General features: G+C 39.5%; 1 protein-coding gene across 1 annotated transcript in view; it reads right to left on the bottom strand.

Annotated features, from left to right (window-relative positions):
- LOC124257960 (substance-P receptor-like) overlaps positions 1 to 21,128 on the bottom strand; it is a 56,323-nt gene extending 35,195 nt beyond the window's left edge. Inside the window, exon 1 of the mRNA XM_046692033.1 lies at positions 20,286 to 21,128. Within this exon, the coding sequence (XP_046547989.1) occupies positions 20,286 to 20,631 (346 nt within the window). The 5' untranslated portion in view covers positions 20,632 to 21,128. The remainder of the gene's footprint in view (positions 1 to 20,285) is intronic.
- Positions 21,129 to 22,750: the final 1,622 nt, after the last annotated feature.

Raw genomic sequence — 22,750 nt, 5'->3', positions numbered from 1 at the left:
AGTATGTCAATTCCTTAATTTAGATCCTCTACAGAAATTTTGATGATAGTTGTTCCTTTTGTCGAATCGCTGAGGATGTTTGTAAACTGGACCTTGATCCTACGTATGACAGCGCTATCATGGGCTGTTAACATATTCCGTTGTATGGTCGGAATATTCAGCTTGTTCTTGAAACAGTTACAATAATACCCACACCATGAAGGATGTTAAATCCATCTAATGTTCACACAGCTGGGTACTGTACCAACGTCTTTGAAGAAATGTCTGGGACGTCTGTTACTTGATTAAATATCGTACTGTTCTCAGACTTCGTTACTTTCATGTAAGAACAACAAAATCCAAGCTCACTGAGATGAACGCCGTGCGGTAAATCAAAGATGAAGATCTTTTTCAGATCCTAGCTGAAAGAAAAGACGATGTCTATTGCCCACACATGTGCTTTGCCAGGACACCCATACCTCAGACGTGTATCTTTAGCGATAAGTTTCGTTTTCAGTCTCTCAAATGTGGGGAGATATTGTTGATTATCTTGAATGTCTGACATTACGACCTTGATCTGGTTAGTATGCTTCTGCAAAGTCACTTCCTGTCCTACTTGTAAGGCAACCACTATTATTAATGGCAATCCAATGTGTTTTCTTAATTATTTATTTCATTGAATGAATTCTATTCTTGATTTGATCATTACAGTTAAAATTGTCCTGTTTGAAACTATAAATCAGATTGCGTGTAGCGATGCAGCTATAAAAAATAAATTGAGATCTTCACTTTTTGTTATGCATGCAATTCTTGATGGAAGGCTCGGATTCCTTATTTCAGTGGCGAACAACATTACAGTTTTTCTTACACAGATAACCCCACAGTGTGATTTATCACACTTTAAGTGCAGGATAGAAAACCTAAACCAACTAACTGTAGAGGCAGTATGAATGCAGAACATCTAATTTACTGTATTAACTGCTGCGAACTATTATTATGTATGATAATGAGGCATGATTGGATTACACGAGACAATGGACATTGCATTCACTTTATTCTTTAAAGGTAATGGTACAGTATATTTTAATAAAATGTCTCTTTCTTGAAAAATATCACTAAGTAGGTTCAAAACACCACAACGAAAACACCTATGTCTACAACCTCAGTGTTCATGATATGTTTGCCTTTTCGAGGTTGATATATTTGTCAATGCAAAAATGTTGCTTCTGAAAAGTTTATAACGAGAACTTTCGTTTGATAAGCACCATGACGGTTGACATATTGAATAGGGGAGAAAGGAATCTTACATATGTGATTTGTAGGGGCTCGACTTATGAGTTGATCTCTGACTATAGAGCAGTTCAAATCGTTTCTCTTGCATTTGTGGTGGGTGCCTTGCTAACTTGACTGGACTATTCTCTTTAGGCGGGGTTAGCTTTCTCATTCATAATCACTCTGCAACTGCTGACGACAGGGAACACTGTCCTATGTGTAAAGTACAGGAGTTGCTGATGTGTCTGTCGTCTCGTCGCAAAGGAAATGAAATCCTATTCCTCACGACAGAAAAGTCATTGCATGTATCATAATGGACACAAACTCATTTATGGATCCCCAAACTTCAAGAATACTTCCATCTCCAAACTAAGGGTCTTCATGCCTCTCCAGAGTTTTGTCTGGCAGATCTTGTGATAGATAACTCAGACTTCGTGGGACATAAAACCTACTTTTCCATGGTGTGAACTGAAACGTTATTTAATTAGTTTTCTTTCCACGTCCATGTTATTTCTGATGCCTCCGGTAATGATGTTGTTACATTAGCTTTGTTAACGGACAGAGACGGTCCACCTGCGACACTGTCCACCGTAGTCGCACCGTGCTTACTCTATTGATCAGGAGAAGGGAAAACACATGTGTTTGCCGTCGAGAAACTAACATATAGATTAGGGAGCAGAAAACGGAATTGAAACCTCTAAGAAATGTCTCAATCTGGCAAATTCGGATTAATCAATTCTGGTGCAAAGTACTACCTTGGCGAAGGAGATGACACTTGACTGAGGAACATTGCTCAAATATGTTTTGGGTCAATAACAGCCACCAGCGCCTGTCAATATAATTCACTATCTTTATTCAATGAACTTTACAAATTGGCATTTAAGGACGTACTGGAGGTGTGAAATTTTCAATAACCTTGTTGAGTTTGATGGTGTAATGTCGCAGAGTCAGATATTAACAAGGGGGTTGCGAGACGTTTGTCCACTAAAATGTCCTTCTCTGACACGGTGTGCCTTGTAATCTATTTTGTTTCTTAAAGATGTCTTTAAACCTACGGTTATTTCTAACACGACCTGGGCCCCATCATCCAAGCATCTGCCGTTGTCATTTGAACATGGGATTTGAGAGTTTACAAAGAAGCAATTACATGTTGCAATGAGGCGATATCACGGTTAATGAAGCAGTTAGCACACTTCAATGAGGTCTTATCACAGGTTTGATAACAAGAGGGTAGGGGGCCCACAACACCAACCCAATATCCGTCTCGAGAGGACAACAATTGATTCTCCTGATGTGCCTGGAATATCCCTTTACTCAAGAGGCAGCTTAACCTTAGACAAACTGGAAATAGAATGGCTACTGTTAAGTAATGCGAGACTGACACAGTAACAGTAATGAGACAGGTTTAATGACAGACATGTTCGCCTACGGGTTTCACACCAAGCCTCTTAAGCCGCCATCTCTATTCTTCGGATATATGTGCCCAAATCATGACCAATGATGAAGACGTTCCCATTTCTCTTCTGAGATCAGTTCTCCCTTGACGTTCCTTCTGACGCAATATCGTATTTAATGAGACAGCATCGTGCGACATCTCTCATACGAAGATATGGAATATTTACCAAACATTCACACAATCATGATTGATCAGGATGGTATACATTTCAATGCGGTGATACTCGTTTTACAACATGATGTTTGCAGAATGCGTATTGGTTTTAGACTTGATTAGAAAACATTTCTAAACAAAGGACTGACTGACTGAGTTTGGTTTTACGCCGCTTTTAGCAATATTCCAGCAAAATCACGGCGGGGGACACCAGAAATGGGCTTCACACATTGTAACCATGTGGGGATTCGAACCCGGGTCTTCAGCGTGACGAGCGAACGCTTTAACCCTTAGGCTACCCCACCGCCCCCTCTAAATAAAGGAACATGCGAGTAAAAAACTGGTTCTAAAATTTGTATATATTTACATCAAAGGTATATTTCGAGCATACATCACTACGAACGATATATTTTTCTACTAGTCTTTTACAAACTGTAAGGCATATGGCCATTAAAAACTTGATATTGTCCCATTACCCGTGAGTCAATTTGCCTGATGTGTGGCTTCACGTTGCTGAAGAAATCCTACAGAAATCATTGTATAACGTAAAAAGCTGTTGTACTGCCAATTAGCTACTGAAGAAGTATTCAGTGCTATGAAATGAGGTTTAAATTGGGACTAGACGTGGGAATTTGAGATTTGAAGATGTTTCTTCAGTTCCATCCAATATACAGAAGCAAGCAGTTTTGAAATACATGAGTGTTAGTTACATGATTGCACTCTAGACAAATACAGCGCTAAAAGTTATACGTGGAACAACAACTTGTGACCCCGTGCTCTTTGGTGCCTAGCTGTTGTTGGTATTGTAAACCAGGCTAACTCTCTCTGTAATGAAACCCATCCACAGGGGAATAACCTGAGACATGGAGACTAAACAGCCTGCATTTTTATACGGTGACTCCTAACTTGCAGCCAAAACCAATACAATCCATTTATGTTCCTCCTCATACAAACTGTCATCCAATACTGAAGAACGTTTTGTTGTTGATTTGTACAGGAACTGGACCACGTTGACTTGAAATGTAGTAAAAGATAACAGCTACAATCCTCATACAGTTGGTGATTTTATTTCATGTCTAGTTTTACATTAAGCATGGGCTATATGGTTTAGAAAACAATTGTTTTAATGGTTAATTATGTTATGAGATGATTTTTAACGAGTAAAAGTCGTACGTGTATATTAGGAGTGATTCCATATTATTTTAGTGTGTATTCTCTATCCTGAGTAAACAAGTCACCGTTACCTTTGGCGACTTAAGATAACAAATTTCTTTTATAATTACCTCTCTGTTGACTTTACTCAGCCAGCACCAGTTAACCTGGCTACAGACCTCCAGGTAAATGGTCACGTCTTCGTGTGCAGAAAAGATAGCTAAAGGCTACTAAATCTCATCATAATGGTTTATCCCTTTCACGCAGGCTTCAACCACAATCTTCTTGTATTCTACACACGCCTCGGATCTTCTGTTTCCAGTCAAATCCTGTCATCTTTTAAAGATGCTAGGTCGATTATTATGACTTCGAGGGTACTAGTTGTAGCGTCAAATGGTCATGTAGTTATCTCTTTAGAAAGATCACGTCTTATATGAATATATTTTAACGGAAAAGTGATTATGCAACCCTGTCTCAGGTTACATCAGGGTTATATTGCCTAATGTTACCTTGCATTGAATTTAGGCCATGAAAAGTGTTTAGCAAACTGCGCACTTGTAAATAGTTAGGTTGACTGTCCTACAAATTGAAGTGTTTGATGAACAAGATGCATTTTTACATGACGGATGGCGAAGGTAATCCAAACAAATTACAACAAAGGAAACGTATTAATTTTAATTAGTATATGAAGAAAGAAAATACCAATTTTATCAATTGTTCAAAAAAGACATTTTTTTCAAGAACTTTCAATTATAATTTCACATCATATGGCCTTTTAGACAATGAAACCAAGAAACTGCAATGTCCATCTCAATCACAAACCATGACAACTTCTTTACTCCATAGCTCCAGCAATCAACTTTAAAGCCTTTCAGTGTCTTTGTGTTAAAATCGGAATATTGAAGTTTTATATTATTTTCAGATCATTTGATGTAACCATCCCAGTAACGCTAGTATTAGTTTTATCGTGTTCTTTAAGACTGTGGGTTAGTGAAATTTAATCACATTTCCTGGTCTAACGCTTTCACAAAATCTTCCACTGTGAACCACTTTTTCAAAGATCATTGTCTCCCAAGAGAAGTAAAAACAGCACTGAAGTTAATCCCGTTCATCAATATATAACAGGTAATGGCAGCTTCACAAGAAAGGGGTAATTGAAGAAGTGTCTGAGTGATGCCTCGCGCCGTCTTCATGAAATATGCGACACAGGGCCTTTATATGAAATACAGCACGGCACAGACGCAATGGAAAGTAGGCACCAACTGGCAAATCGCGCATGCATGAATGCCCTCAAGACGATATTGCAGGAATTGTCGATATTGGGGTTCCTCGGGTTCTGCTTAGAGATTCAATGTCTGTATCTTCAACATCATAACGCGAAACGGTCTAGCGTAATATCGGTTGGGTGGTAGAAATTATTACCTGTCGGCGAGGAGGTAATATCGCGTGAGCTGACTCGACATAAACTGCACATATCTCTTTGAAAATCATGGCTGCTGTTTAATTGCAACATTATTTTTGATACAATCTTCTCGTGTGACATATTTCTAATTACAGATATTACACGTCTCTTGGGGAGGAAGGTGGAAGGTTTAGGGTGATCTGATACTCAAAACTTTTTAAAATAATAAGCGTAAAACTGCATTTGTACACGCCTGTAGAGATCTGAGAAACAATTAGCCTCCATCCTATTATTACAGAAAAAGCCCCCAAAGACTCCCCATAACCATGGGAAATGTCTGCTAAAAGCATAGTAAATTCTACGATTCCAACTATAGCATAAAGCTGATTTTGTTTATGAATCTCTGGCAAATGATGATGATATCCGGTGTTCGCAAAAACCCATGTTAACCTACAATGGAGATCATTATGGGGACAGTGACCGGTAACTCCATGGCCTCCTGTAAATAAAAGCGGCAAAACCGTTTCCACGTCTCTAAGACATCTCAAAGCAGAGTCGATTGTACGATCCCGACAGTACCATGAGCATGTGTTTATGAATCACTATCAAATAGTGATGACACAAGTGGTTTGCAAAATGTTAAGTGTAGCCTACATCACCGCTGGCACACGTGATAGACACATGCAAACGCTAGTCAATCGTACACCTGAAAACCTGCGGGAACATGGCGCCAGTCAAAATTGGAAACTGCATCTGACATAATTGTTTTCCACTGATGCGTGAAATGTGGAAATGTCCTTCACATATCTATCATAAAGCTTTTTGAAAGCTTTTCTAAGGCCTCCCATGCTGTAACCTTAATTAAACAACTTCTGCATAACGCTGTTTGAGGTCTTGGTCAAAGGAACATGATGGAGTGTACGTCAAACTTTGCCGAAGCTATTGCTGATATCCCACAACACTCTCAATGGCGTCTGTGGTTGTGTGGCTACGCTTACACAATGTTTGTGACTTGTAAGTCACGATAAAAACACTTTTCAAAATATTTAAGTTTTCGGGATGAAATATTCCCAGAGTACCAGGAGTGTACTTTCTTTTGTACGTGAGCCTATATCCGATTCTTGAATTACATACGCGGATATTGTCGACAGTAGTATATTACATTTGCTGATATTAATTTTGTGTGCTGAAATGGCTCAGCGGGTTTCCAATTACCTGACCTGGTGCTACGTGGGAACGACTTCGAATGGTTGTACTGTGATTGCACTCTGATAGTAAATCCCTATCAATAGAAGTTATCCATGATAAACAAATACAGATTATTTCATGACATTGCCAGTAACCTTAATGTTTATAATCATCGTAAATGAAATCAACATTGAATATTACTTTCACAGATTTGTGATCAGATGGTTTTGCTGATTTCGAATTCATAATGGCAGGGAGTGGAATCGCTTGTAAGACGTCTGACGCGGTTTCGAATTTCACATCAAAGGTTTGATGTACGTGTTGAGTTTCAAATTCGTATTCATACTTTTCTTTCTGTTTCTGACGGTGTGGTAGCCTACTTGCAGCGGTTAAGGCGTTCGTCAGTCAAGAGGCCAACTGTTTGAAGCCTATAGTGAGTAAGTGAGTTAATATTTAACGTCACATCGGCAATATCTCAGCCATATCATGACGAGAACATATTTGACATTGAAATGGAATTGATGTATATGATAAAAACCTGTCTACGAAGGACAGTAAAACAACTAGAATATCACAATTACAACTAAAACTAGTGTGGAAAGTTAAAACTAATAGCACTACATTGTATTTGGACAATACAATATAAAAACTGGCTATAGATCGCCAACAACTGAAGGTAGATCACCAAATTAGGGACCATGGGGACTTACATTACTTTTGCTACCTGCATGGACCCTAGCTGGATTTATATCATCCCTTCAGCCGCTGGCGATTGAAGTCAAATTGAGCCAAAATTAAAATGACAAGAATACTACATTTAAAACAGATGGCAAATTTAAATTTCCTTTGAATTGAAGCCTATATCCCAAGTGCCAACTGTGATATGTATTGACTACTGGAATGGTAAGGCGACATTGTGAGCATCCATCTACCCAACAGGGATTCGATGACATGCAAGAAACAAAACATGCACGCCTGACTACACGATCCCGTTAGACGCGTCTTAGGACACGCATTGCTTGCTGAAGACCTACTCTGATCCGGATGTTCACGGGTAACTGCGAAACTGTAACGATAAAGGGACGGAAGTTGTCTTGAGAAGAAGTGAACAAAGTCATCCGGTATAATGAGGTGTAACTGTAAATGAGAACACCATATGATATAATTATTTCATCTTACAAATCTTTGCCCACTAAATCAGCAAGGAAATGATTACTTTCATTTTTGTAATGCTACCAGCCTCAATAATATGGGGTTTTTTCAGACCACAGCTGCACGCATATAAACATCAAGACACGTGAAGATGAAGATGGGCTAACACATAGTTGAGAGAAACTTTCCAGGACGATGGGGAAATCAGCTGGATCATCTTCCAATAAATAAAGCGGCTTAGATAAAATAAAATACAATACATAAGTGTTTTGTTACTCAGGAACCGTGGGCCATTGTTTAAAGACTGACGAAATAATCAACACGCTCTAGCTTCACGTGCAACACGTACATCTTAAAATATTCACAACAAATATCATTCTAATATCTACTCATTTAGAAGGTCAAAACATTGAATCAAATTGATTAATCAAATGTATTCATTCAGGTTTTCTTAACAGAAAACGCCAGGGCGATGAAGAAGCAAACCCAAGTATCAGCCAAAACATATCCCATAGAATGTAAGAAGCAAAATTGTAGGTGTCATACGATGTTTCAACCTTTGTAGGAAAGACGAAGAGGTAGAGCCGATAAATAACTAGCATATTTCAATATATTGCTATTTGTTTTCATATAACGTATTGCCCAAAGCAGAGGTAACTCTGACACGAAAATACTGTAACTTACAACATTTCCAAATACGACTTTGCCAGCAAACACGTCAAAGCGAACAAAAAATTAAACTAATAAATATATCAACTTATAATTTCGTTTCGCAGAGAACTGCCAGTTTTCTAAGCGCTGCCTTTGGTTCACTGTTTATTCTCCACCACGATGCCAACATCCAGTGTTTATGGTAATCTGCATTCTTGGAGCGAAACATTGGCACCTTGTCATGGAAGTAATAAAGAAATTTTATGAGAGCTAATTATCTCCTGCTGAATGACAGCTGTCTTAAGCAATTCTCACGTGTAAACGTCTTGTGTTTCATCCTCTAGTCCCTACGCTTTTCGACTGTCACTTCTACACATCCTATTTAAATGTTAATAGGTAGACTAAGATACTGTAACGGGACTCGGGGAATATTTGTATGGAAATGGATGCTTACATGCATATATTGGCCCGAGGCTGCAAAATGCCTCCATGGAAATGCCAAATGACTTTCTATGACATCTACAAACAATCAGAAAATTCAAGAACATATTACTGAAAGCTGAGAGGTGACTTTTGTATATAAAAATGAATTATTTTATCTTAATGTCATCCTGAGTCCATTACAACGTGCGTATTTACGGTGAGGTGAGGTGAAATGGGGTTTAACGTCGTACTTATGAATATTTCGCTCATATGACGACGTGCATGCGTTTGTATATGTGGCTGCTTGTACTAGCCCAGATTAGAGGCAGGGAACAACAAGTACCATATTTTAACGTCTTTTGGTATGACGCAGACGGGGATCAAACCCGCTTCCTTCCGCTGTCCGGGCGGACGCTCTAACCACTACACCACGGAGGCGGTAGCGTATTTATAGATCTGTTTCAGTTATCATATTGTTCTAGTAAAGTGTCATTACACTTAAGGGTCGGTGGGGTAGCCTAGTGGTTAAAGCGTTCGTTCATCTCGCCGAATACCCGGGTTCGATTGCCCACATGGGTACACTGTGTGAAGCCCATTTCTGGTGTCCCACGCCGTGATATTAGCGGAATATTGCTAAAAGCGACGTAAAACCAAACTCATTCACTTATTATTTCGAAAAGCTGTAGAATTGGTTGTAGAAGCGCAGGAACAACATGAGTGAGTGAGTTAGTTTAGTTTTACGCCGCTTTTAGCAATATTCCAGCAACGTCACGGCGGGGGACACCAGAAATGGGCTTCACACATTGTGCCCATGTGGGGAGTCGAACCCGAGTCATCGGCGGGACGAGCGAACGCTTTAACCACTAGGCTACCCCACCGCCCCAGGAACAACACGAAGGGAAATCACCTTCCAAGACGAAATTTCAGACAATTCTTCTTAAAATAACTGCATCAGCGACTACAACCATAGCTAGATCAAATCAGGGAAGTTGACACCAACAAACTCTTACATTCTCATACAAATTGGAACACCTGGTGTCATCACTGCATTTCAGTAATTCATTCCAATATCATCGCAACATTGTTTTTTACTTCCAGTGGAATTTGCTTAAGATAATTAAGACTGATTATTCTCTTGCAGTTAGATTTCTATGCCAAACGAATCTCCTCAGACACATTTGCATTGTAACAATTCTGTGGAAGAAACGGTATTTCAGCGTGTCGGTTTTTCCTCGGACAAATTGCAAAGTCATATACGTTTTGATGCCTGGCATATTTACATGACCATCCCTTTAGTGCAGGTACCTAACTTAACTAATGACAACTAGGAACAGATCTACGCAAATCACGTCATTCGGTACTCACCCTGTATTTCATTTAAAATATTCACACCAACATCTGTAGCCTTCACGCTTCATTTGATGTGTTCTTGATACACGCAACCATTAACCTGCAACCTCATCAATGTCAAATTTGATTAAACAGACTGATGTATGCCTCTTTAAAAAATCTGAGACCGTTGACGCATTACATTCTTATTTGGGTTTCAAGTTCCACTCGAAACCAATGAGATTCCAACATAATGATTTGAAGAAAATCCTTCCCAATGTTTTGGTTATTTTCTTAACATTTATTGACGTAATCATAAGCGTCAAGCTATGTTTACATTACAAGCTAATATTAAGTTATTGCACTCCCGATACTTAAAGACCGCAAGACATGAAAGTGTTTCCGACTCTGAAGTTGACACTAGATACAGTGAGTGAGTTGGGATTTGTGTTCTAAATCGACCCAAAGTTTGAACCAAAAGGGAGGTTAACCACCATTTACGTGCTTCGGTAAAGATCAAAGTAGGAGTGTTACTACTGCACGTAATTCTTTCGGATGATTTCAAATTGATATTCATTAATTTTAACTTTCTTGAATATTTGTTGGACCATGTTAATTGGGTTCCCATAGAAACATGGATGAATGTATACTGATAGCAAAGAAGGGTTTTTAATGATACAGATCACCACGATGGGAAGCAGGGTTGTGTGTGAGAATCATACAAAACGGTATGGAATTTTGATTCAATTTGTTCTTCAGTGGTCACTGTGACGTTGTGGTGTATGAGTGTAAAATTAAGGGTGTGGTAAATTCAATTTATTAGGAAAACACATTAGACAAATGAGGAGGAACAAAAGTGCCCACAGCCACACCTCAAGGCACACCTCTGCTTGATGAAACGATTAAGGTAATTAAGTCTAATCACTCCAGCAGAACAACAGCCGCCACGCAAATAACAAGGGACGTCTAAACAGCCCGCTTTACAATTCAATTCAATTCAGTTCAATATTTTATTCCGACAAGCCACTATTGGTGGTGCAGGAACAGTACAAATAAAGTCATAACATAAATGACGAACTGTCATGATCACTTGGTAACAGTGAATATATCAGTGTGTTTATCGTTTTATAGTGTTATTGATAGTTCTTATAAATCTTGAAATATTCTTAACAAGTGGACAATCCTCTGAGGTAAACTGTAGTTTAAATTTTGCGAGATTCGGCCATTTACTGTAATAAGAACCACACAGATAGGGAAAAGCCAAGCCAGTGACAATCAACTGTCGGGGTAATTAGGGCCTAATTTACATATCACTCACTGGATGTTAAAAGAATACCACTCGTTTAGTGAGTACAAGATGTAAGTAAGACTATGTCAGACTAAAGAACACACAGAGGCACTTGGTCAGAAGTAACCTCTTAGTAAATAAATGAAAGCATGACAAAATTAGCTCACTATACAACGAAAAACACGGGCACTTAACCCGGTCAAGTTAGTCTATAGATTTATACAATCTAAGAGTAAAGTTAAACTGTTATATATCAATATACTTAAGCATTAACACTATCTTAAACAGAAACTATCTCACACAATCTGAATCCAAGTTTCCGGGTCGGGACTTCAGTGGCGATCATCAGGAGACAGACAGTAGCAGGTCGATCACGCATGGCATAACAGTCACCTCCTCATCCCGTCTTATATAACAGCCGTGTGCGTACTTCGGAGAAGACCCGTGTGCAAAATACATATTATGTCGGAGTGAGTGAGTTTTGTTTTACGCCGCACTCAGCAATATTCCATCTCTGTAAATAATCTAGTCTGGACCAGACAATCGAGTGATCAACAGCATGAGCATCGATCTATGCAATTTCGTATTCGATGACATGTGTCAACCACCCGATCCCGTTAGTCGCCTCTTGTGACAAGCATGGGTTGCCGAAGATCAATTCTAACCCAGGTACATTATGTCGGAAAGCCCACGGTAAATCTCCAAATCATCATCATCATCATCATCATCATCATCATCATCATGCCTTCAGCGTCGTTTTATTAAACCTTGCCATCTGATCAACAGAATTCGCGCTTGTTTGCCGGACACAATTAGCTACAGCAACCTTATAAAAATATGTAAGTAGAGAATTAAATGTATAGAAAGAGCGTGAACTATACCAGGAGAAAGTACATTTAGATGTTGTGAAAATAATTTGTACATTAGGAGTTGAGGCAAAAACACAAGATTGGACGTAGCAGAGTTGCGCCGAAAAGAGAAGAGAATGGCTACGCACAAACTGCGTGACTATGGATGTTTCAGCGTTGGTATAAAACATTCACTGTTACATATACACAGCCCAGAGAAACTCATGACTTGCAGATCCACACAGACACAAGTTCTGTGACATATATATGGTATCATTTGGTTCATGTTAACGGGTCATACATCATTGATGTTGAGAACTATATTGCCACATTGGAGTAATTGCATATGAACCGAGATGGCAGCATTCTGGCAAGCTGCCACACATTATCCATGAATACAATGCCATATACTAGTAATCTTTTGTCTCTCATCGCCTCCGTTGTGTTAACCATGATAGATAGTCATGGCCGTGGCAGGAAGATACGAACAATGCTTCATCATCACGTAGATTGTACAATTAGTACATAAACTCGCTCAAATTGTTAACACAGTGAAAGCACTGGAGGGTCACATATGTGCCGGCGTATCAGTGGGTTGGATCTATGGAAGATTAGCCGTTACTCGATTGAGTGAGTGAGTGAGTGAGTGAGTGAGTGAATGGGTGGGTGAGTGAGTGAGTGAGTACGCGTAAGTGAGGTGAGTGAGGTAGGTAGGTGAGTCAGTCAGTCAGCCAGTCAGTCAGTGGGTGGGTATGAGTGAGTGAGTGGGTTGGTGAGTGAATGAGTGAGTGGGTATGAGTAAGTGAGTGAGGTGAGTGAGTGAGGTATGTAGGTGAGTGATTGAGTGGGTGGGTGGATGGGTGAGTCAGTCAGTCAGTCGGTGGGTATGAGTGAGTGAGTGAGCGAGCGAGCGACTGAGGTAAATATGCAGGTCAAGGTGTTTATAGCTTCATTGTTTCTACTCTCCCCGTTGAAATCTTTGACTTGCAGATCCTGACACGCACTGGGACGCAACTCTGCATGGCAAATATTGAATAACATTGCTGGTCAGCCATGTCCATATCATTCACCGTTTCCCCCATTTCAAGTTTAGACAGGTAGCCTAGTCACCTCAGATGTAATTTTCCGTCCGCAGTATCGTCCCTTAAGTGTACAAGCCAGAACGGTTCGAATCTCAGATTCGCTTCATTATGCCTCTGCGTTTGTCATTTCCCTGCTCGTTGGATGCATCAAGGACGTGAACATGGCAGACCGGCATCAATTTGTTATTCTGTTAACCACTATGACAAAATGAAATATTGTTTAAACCAGCGCTAAACCAAACAACTTACTCACTCAATCCTTTTTGCAGAAAAAGACAGTTGATCACGAGAAACTTTCATACCTATTCAGATATTCCATGATCACAAACATTTTATCGTTGAAATGTGTAACAAACTCCCCCGACACTCATAGACTGGTTGTATACATTTATCATTGTTCATGAGTCATGAAACCTAAAAACATCTCGTCAAATCACGTTTTTCAGACCATGGTGTTTAGCAACAGATTTATCATTAATCTTACTTAATTCAAGAAAGGTGTCACCGTGATGGCACATTGTCGCGAACGTATGGTCGTATCGCCATGATAGGAAAGCCATTAAACGAAAACACTTTTTGCAGAAAGAAAGTTCTATAAATTAAATACACTGACGTTTAACAAATGGCTTGCGGTAAAGTACGTAATGTGAATGTTTGGTTTGCGTCAGCGTATAAACTATTGATGTATTTCCCCGAGCGGATTCAGATAGAGACTGATTATCTGATGCTGGTCGTAAGTTGCGACTAAATGAATCGGATGGTCAGGATGCTTCATCTGATTGATACCATGTCATCGTGACTCCATTTAAGGTTGCATAAAATATCAATCACGGGAATATCTGGGCTCGATAAGTATTAGGCCGTCGTCATATTGCTTTCATATAGATACGTCGAACCCTTTGTACGATCTTTGGTAAGGATGGGTTAATACTACGATATTCAGGATATACAGCCAAGCTTTCATCTCGTACTGCAACACTATTACTGCAACATTTAGCATATATGCAGTACAGTTCCAGCACGATAATATACAATTCTATATTCTGACTGATCCATGTAATTGGATTTGCGAGAGATCGTTATTTCGCTGTTGGCTGAATTGCTACACAGAATATATCTGCAAATATTTCTGTCTCAACCCCAACTGGTAGACAACCCTGACTGAGCCATTGTGGAATATATTTCAGACAGGGGCATTATGGAAGACGATTCAATGTGATTTTCATGACATCGAGAAGGCCTGACATTTGACACTCCTGTATCCTAAATGGGATCTGATGTTTAGCGCGTCACCATGCGTTGTGTTATGAATATAGTACGAAGATATTGAGGTCGTGTCCGTAAGATCGAAATGTTGCAAGGTTGGTTGGTTTGTTGTTTAACACTGTGTACTTAGCAATATTCCTCCTATTTGGCGGCGCTCTGAATAATCTGGACCAGACAATCCAATGATCAACTGCATGAGCAACTGGATCTACGCAACTGGGATGCGATGGCATGTGTCAACCAATTCGGCGATCCTGACCACCCAATCCCGTTAGTCGCCTCTTAAGACAAGCATGGGTTGCTGAAGACCAATTCTAACCCGGATCATTACGGGTCTGCAAGGTTGTAAATATTATTTACAAACAATCGGTGCTACCCGAATGGATTGCTGTTGATAAACCACTCAGCTACCCTGTTGACAATTAATAATGACTGGTCTCAAATGTGAACAGACGCACGCATTCCCAAGTATCAAACCTGCTTTTGCAACCTTTTACGCCGTTCCCTTTTCGCAGTTCTAAGAAAACGTCCCCATTATTTGCCAAAACTGACATAAATGAGTTTACAGTGTTCTCTGGAATTGCCATAGACGTACCAGCCACAGACTACCAATTGGTGCTACCGTTGTCACAAAGGGTGTAACAAGAACAAATATCCTCTAAGTGTAAACGAAGATCAAATGAAATAAGGCTTTCCTGGATGAATATGCACTGACAGTCGATAGAACAAACGTCACGATGTAAAGTGGCAAGTCATGCCCACAGCGGGTTTATTCAGATTAATGCTTAGATAAATAGTCTGGATCTGACAAAACAGTTTAGCAAAAAACACTTGATATGGCGGTAGTTTAAATTTATACAAATGGGTCGTGATGAATTGCATTTGATTGGAAACATCAGCACGTGCCGCCTGTTGAGAAGAAATAACGAGTTTCTTATTCCTGCATTTCCATCACCGTACGTCTTACAGATCGTCCTCTTGAAATTCTTTGATTACTTGGCAGATGAGCTGAACAAATAAGAGCAGAAATTAGGTTTTTAACAAAAGAAACCATTCAGCTATTATCCTTAGCGCACGACAAACCATGATCAAATAAATATTCTATCAACACCCTGTATCAATACTGGATTTGGCATGCCTGAGAGTTTTGTAGCAAGTGATGTCCTCGTGGAATCATTATATCGTGTTTCCGATGTTCACTTTTATTCTCCCTAATTCATTGAAGAAAAAACTCACTGCATTCTGAACTGGTCCAGTATATAATCTCTAGTTTTAGAATACCATGGAAGTAGACATGGGTTTTCTTCGGTATTGTACCCAGACACGTATCTTTAAACATGTGCAGTTGTTTGAAAAGGATACGGTTCCCTCGAAAGACTGCAGTGAGAGAATGATTTTTAACGCTGAATTCAGCAAAACTACAAGTACACGATGGACTGCATACACTACCTGTCTGTCCCAGATAAAGGTGTGATTAGCAGCAAGAGCTGTCCCGGACCCACGCTGTCCCGGATCGACATCACACGTTCAACTAAATCAAGATCTATAACTATCCAATACTTGCACGGAGGTGTGAAGCTGTTTGAAGCTGATCCAGAAAGGATCTTGCAGCGATTTGTGACAGGATGAAACTTGTCTTAATAACAATATTCAAGTACCTGATCACCGTATGTTCCCGACGTCTGTCCCCTTTCCAAAAGCCAAAGTGAGTGAGTGAGTTAGTTTCACGCCTTTAGATATATTCCAACAAAATCACGGCGGAGACACCAGAAATGGGCTTCACACAGTGAACCCATGTGAGGAATCGATCCCGGTCTTTGGTGTGACGAGCCAACGCTTTAACCATTAGGCTAACACACACACACACACACACACACACACACACGCACACACACACACCCCAAAGGCCAAAGGCCAAAGACCTGTGCTTATTATACACAATTGTCACAGCAAATCCTTCTGTGTGAACATTCGACTCAATCAACCCTCTTAAGTGGGCTCTTACGAGAAGCAGGTGATGCTTGGACTTTTCTCTGACCCATCATGCCTTAGGGAACAAAACTACAGGAGGACTGACATCACGGTGAAGTCTGCAGTATACCGCTTTTCTTTCCAGCATAGGATATGCTGTCTCTGTATCTGGAACCCGATTTCAAATTTCTATTCACTATGTTAATACGTAGACAGTTCACTTTAAATGGAAAATAGCATTTTTCAAAGTAACGTAACTATTAAGCTCTTGGTCCAAACACTGGCCTTGCCTATTCTAAAATATTGATTCGCACAGGACTACAACGCTTTCGTAAAAATAATTCACAGACACAGCTTTTTTCTATTGGAAACATATACTTGGATAACTATATGATTATGCAGTCAACTTGTCACTTGAAATAACAGCTCATGTTATTTTTGAGCAGTTGTTTGTGGGATGCATCCAAAAATACACATATAATTACGAGCAAGCTATGCACGAAGTGGATGTAATGGCAGAATATACAGCCAGCATGTCTACCCGATGGTAGACTATGATATTAGATCAAGACGTCAGTCGAGATCTAATTGTGTTTTATGTAGTGTTCTGACTCACAATTTAACGTCTATGAATAAATCAGTGCGTTAAGTGTGCCGCAGGCTTTGCTAATAGATTTCGGTAAACATACACTAAATGTTTTCATTTACGGTTATGCATTTATAATGCATTGTTTTGATCGATTCTTGTTCATTATAATATGGTTTCTTTATTTGTTTGTTGACGCCGTACTCAGCAATATAGCAGCTGTATGGCGGCGGTCTGTAAAGAATCGAGTCTGGAGTAAAGTTGAGTAAAAAAGGCAAATGTTTCCTTTTACACCCCAGACAGCATTGTCCAACGCTGTCACGTAGTAAATAGAAGTCAAGTATGATGTAATTGAAAGACATCTGTGATGACATTTTCAAATTGCAAAGACATAAATATTCTGACATAGTTTTGAAATCAGAATCCATCATTATCCAAATTTAAAAACAAGGAATGACAGAATTTCTGAAATATGTATCCATCATATGTGATGTAATTAATAAAATCACATCTGTGAAGTTGACATTTTCAAATTGCACCGAAAGACATCATTATTCTCAATATTCTGACATTGGTAATGGTGGCGTTTTGAAATCAGAATCCATCATTATCCAAATTTAAAAACAAGGAATTTGACAGAATTTCTGAAATATGTATTCATCATATGTGATATTAATTAATAAAATCACATGCGTGTGGTATTTGAAGTTGAGGCCAACGTATGTTGTGATTATGGGATACAGGATACACTGATGCAGATATGTAAGCATCATTATTCTCAACACTGCCATGAGCATTCCTCATTAGCTTATTTCCCGTGCTTGTGGGGTTTACGCTTCACTAAACATACCTGCAAAACATTATCGGGTTATAAACTGTAAGTAACAGTGGAAAGAAAGCTTCAGTTTTCAACGGAAGATACGACCACAATAAACAAAATATCAGTCCAATGCTTGAAGAATTGTCACTCAAGGGTTTGTTTCCAGATGTCCATCCATCAAAGTGACCCTCCAACACTGAAGTCGCTGTCATGAGCTTTGCTTGGAACACTAATTTACTGTCCACTCGACAGCCCACGTATGACAGCTTCCGGAATGTGAAATATTGACAAAGTATTATTTTCAGAAGGATCTATGTCACTTCAAGTGTGAAACGTTTATGGCAGAACCAGACTTTCGTTCATCAAAAGCGCATCGCTGCAGTTTGATTTGATTCACATCCTAAGAAAGGAATGTACAAATGTCTGCATTCGTGTTGGAAACTTCCCACTGCCTGACATCTTCTTTGTCTAAGGCAGCAAGAGAACCATTCAATTTAAAAAGTGATATATTGTTTATGTTTCTACAGTAACTCTTTTGAACTTCCGAGTGTATTATGTATTCATTTTCTGTGGAAAGTAAGATATATGTGTAACAAACAGACAACTAACATACTGCGGTGGGTATGTACAATTATGTACAGATATGATTCCAGCAGCACATTGGATATGTCAATATTTGTATTCACTATAAACCTGAATACAAACCAATCTTTTCGAATCATGTGGTACATAAACTCATCAACACCAACTAGCAAGCCATTGACCACGTCAGTATTGGTAAATCCTCGTCTAAATGCAGTTTCGTTTAGCCATTACACGGCACACACCAATCCGCTTAGAGTAATTGCCACAAACGATCTAATTACTTGTAAATTGGGGCAGCGGACTGCAGAAGAAAATGGTTTCAGCAAGGGCAATGGTCACTGTCTTGAATTCTACGTGGATGCCTTTACATTTGTAGCGTTTAAATTCTTTTCAGTTAAAAACTAAGATATATTTTACAGGTAAGCTTTCCGCGTAAATTTGAAAACCCGAACTCAATCATACCAAGTGGATGCATTGCTTTACGATACAAATATATATGACAAATTGATTTTAATAAAACTAGTTACTTAACAACCTAAGAAAGTTTAAGCCAGTGTTAAGTTTAAAGTGGCTTAAGTTCCATGAAAAAAGAACTTGTACTCTGTAAGTGGCGTTTTTTCACGCAGAAGGGCGTCTTCTCAAAGAGCGACCTCTTCTATTAATCATATTTGGGAAGTTTGATACTGAATTTGATTATAAACGTAAGTCTTGCATTCCTTCAGGGTGATGAAAAGATCATTTTCGAGAGAGGCCGGTGTGCTTTCGAATTCTATGATGTTCGTGCTACTGTCTCATCCTTCCAGGTACCCATCTCTGGATGAACAAAGGCGGTTTACAAACAAAGCCACTTGCCTCACGACAGCATATGTAAAATGGGTTTCCGTTTGGGACAGGATCCACATGCCCAGTCCATATGAATGGCTTACGGTTAGTCATCCATTTTCCACCACCATCCGATTTTACAATATGAGCGCTGTAGCAAGTACCATGTTCAACTACGTAGGATGTAGTAATATAGATACAGATGAGCAGCAATACACAAACATATGGTGCGTTATGTTGAAAGTCCCTCTACGGCTAAACTAAATCTTAATAACTAATGTTTCAGAATTTGTGTATCTTGGAAAGTACTTCTTATATAAGTACAAACGGTAAAGTCACACACCAGTAGGGTAACAGCAAGTACATTGATACATGCTTTGATTCCTTCCATGTAAAAGAATAAAAATACCCTTAATAATTGAACGTATATGTTTCCGAATTTGAGTATCTTGGAAAGTACTTCTTACATAAGTTCAAACGGCAAAGTCACACACCAGTCGGATAACAGCAAATACAGCTTTGATTCGTTCCATGTAAAACTATAAAGATAATCTTAATAATTGTACGATAATGTTTCCGAATTTGGGTATCTTGGAAAGTACTTCTTTTGTAAGTAAGTACAAACGGTAAGGTCACCAGTAGGGTAAAGCAAAATACATTGATACAGCTTTGATTCGTTCCATGTAAAAGGATAAAAGTACCCTTAATAATTGAACGTTAATGTTTCCGAATGTGGGTATCTTGGAAAATACTACTTATATAAGTAAGTACAAACGGTAAGGTCACAAGTCATACGCCATTGGGGTACATCAAAATGCATTGATCCAGCTTTGATTCGTGAAAGAAGAATTATTTCTTACCATGAGCAAAAGTGTTGAATTTACAGAAGTACTCCCCGAGCACCCATCCCTCTGTAACGTCGTCGACGAGAGAGACCCACGTGCACGACACCGTCACCATCAGATCAGCAATTGCCAAGTTAACAATGTAGAAGTTCGTCGTAGTCCTCATTCGTTTGTGACGATACACAATCAGGACAATCAAAATGTTGCCAAGCAGTGAAAACCCAATTATAATTGTATAAAACACGCATTTTATCCATATCTCCCAATGCGGGACGTGCCGCCTTTCACCAGGGTAGAACGCCTGTGACGGGTCAAAGTCGTAATATACAGACTCTGTGGAGCCGTCACTGTCGTTGACCATGATGGAAAACTGGTCCGAACCCGATATTCCAAGAGTCCAGGTAGCGGTCACACTTTCATTCACTTAGGCTATGCAGGACTAACAAGTGCAGACTGGCGAGCCGACGGCGATCAACTGTGTGTGATCACTGTACAGAGAGTATTGATCACTCGTCCTCCCACGAGATTCTCATGCTGAACACACTTTGTAAACTTTTTTATCGGCGTCTTTTGTACCCAAACCACGCCTTTCCTCGAGGAGGCTATTTTACATGACAGCCCGTTGACTGTCTAGCAGCGAATCTGAACATCCCTCGACCACGTACAACTGAGGCGCTTCCTCTCCCAGCGTTTGAGGAAGGAGCATGGGCGCTGGAACTTTATCGCCCAGTCTTAGAACACAAAGACAAATACCCCAGACATGAAGCCAGTAGGTGACTGACGGAATTTGTAGATATGTCCCGTGGTATTAGCCTCAGGTAACAGAGGGATTAGCGTTTTAATCTGAGGGACGTTAACACTTGGTATCCCGTGTCATGAAATGAACTAAAAACCAATACCAAGCGACTTCGTATTAACATCTTAATTATCCTCTAAATGCATCATTTGGTGTGAGTATATGATGTACCCATCGGCTTCTCTGATATTGGATGTAAGGATGCTGTTAGCCTGGAGCTATTGAAAGATCTAAGACATGGCAGACTCATGATAAATGAGAAAGGCCTTGGTAAATGAACTTTGACGATCGGATGGAGACAACACTGTGTCTAATTATCACACTTGGCTAGTGCTCTTGAACAACCTTTTCTTCATATGATGTCAAAATAATATTATGCTTTTTAAATTAGTTTGTAACTTAAGTTATATTATGACGTTGCATTGTTTAACCGGTTTTGTGACTGAATAGGATTTTATGCCGCTTACGGCAAGACGGGAATACATTTCACGAAACCTATCGATGGAGGGAATAGATTTAAAGTCTTCAATGTTAGAAATCAACGATGCATCCAATAGTCTTCACCGGATCCCCTAACATCCCAACACACAGCCCTCCACTCACTCACCCACACCCACCCGACCCCAACCCATCCCTACCCCACCCCATCCCACACTCCTACCCTTCATCATTTAAGCTGTCGAAGTTCTCCATAATCGAAAAGAAAATCGTCACTTCAGGTTCTGTACATTGGAACTCTACCCAAATAAAACATTTTGTTCTGAGAAAATTTGTCACAATTAGAACTGATACGTTTCGGAAAAAATTATTATACATCTGACGTGATTGACAGCAAGAACCCCCAGGTGTCAACGTGTCACACAGATTCCACAACCACTTTTTGGTTACAAGAATTTATATCCCAATTCTTTAAATAGGTTTTCACCGATACTACAATCAATATCTTCATTATTTTCAAATATGGTCGATGTACGATGGATTAGTCTGTTTTAAAGTTGTTATGAACTAACGGAACGTCACATATAGGAGCAATGTGATTGGCAAGTAAGGATTAACTGCGAGTGATTTCACGTGTTTTCGTGTAAAAAGACGTTTCAAAAAGAACACGCCCGTTTCCTTCATGGATTTCCCATATATAGACTAAATTTGTTTTTGTCCACAGAGAGTACGATATCAGGTGATGAAAGTTCCCCGATCGACGCGACGATAGAATCTAATTTTGGTTCCCATTTCACATTTCGTAGAGGTGGTTAGGTAGCCTAGTGGTTGGCACGTTCGCTAAACACACCAAAGGCCTGTGTTTTATTCAGAATTGGGTACAATGTAAATATGCTCGACAAAATAACGTTTTCATAATCAGGAAAAATCTTTATTCAGCCTACATGAGCACGTTTAATCCTGAGTATCAGTATTGATTTGAATACATCCTCGTTGACAGGATGGTGACATTTTATGAATATGTGAAAAGTCACATATCATCCATGTGTTATCCTGATAATCATCATCTTTGATTAACAAACAGGAGTAAATTCTAACGAAGCTTTGATATAATTGCAAACGCCAGTCCCAAGCCACGCTCGCGACGGTACCGATAATGGTACGGAACGCCCACGTGAAACAATACTACACACGGCATACAGCATACAGCATCGTCGTGTGTGAGCGTCATGCACTGAGGCAGTAA

This window comes from Haliotis rubra, unplaced genomic scaffold (genome assembly GCF_003918875.1).
Source record: "Haliotis rubra isolate DU_JTF1 unplaced genomic scaffold, ASM391887v1 Scf679, whole genome shotgun sequence".
Taxonomy (NCBI): domain Eukaryota; kingdom Metazoa; phylum Mollusca; class Gastropoda; order Lepetellida; family Haliotidae; genus Haliotis; species Haliotis rubra.
The sequence above is the reverse complement of the archived record's forward strand: the minus strand, read 5'-3'. Positions and strand labels throughout refer to the sequence as shown.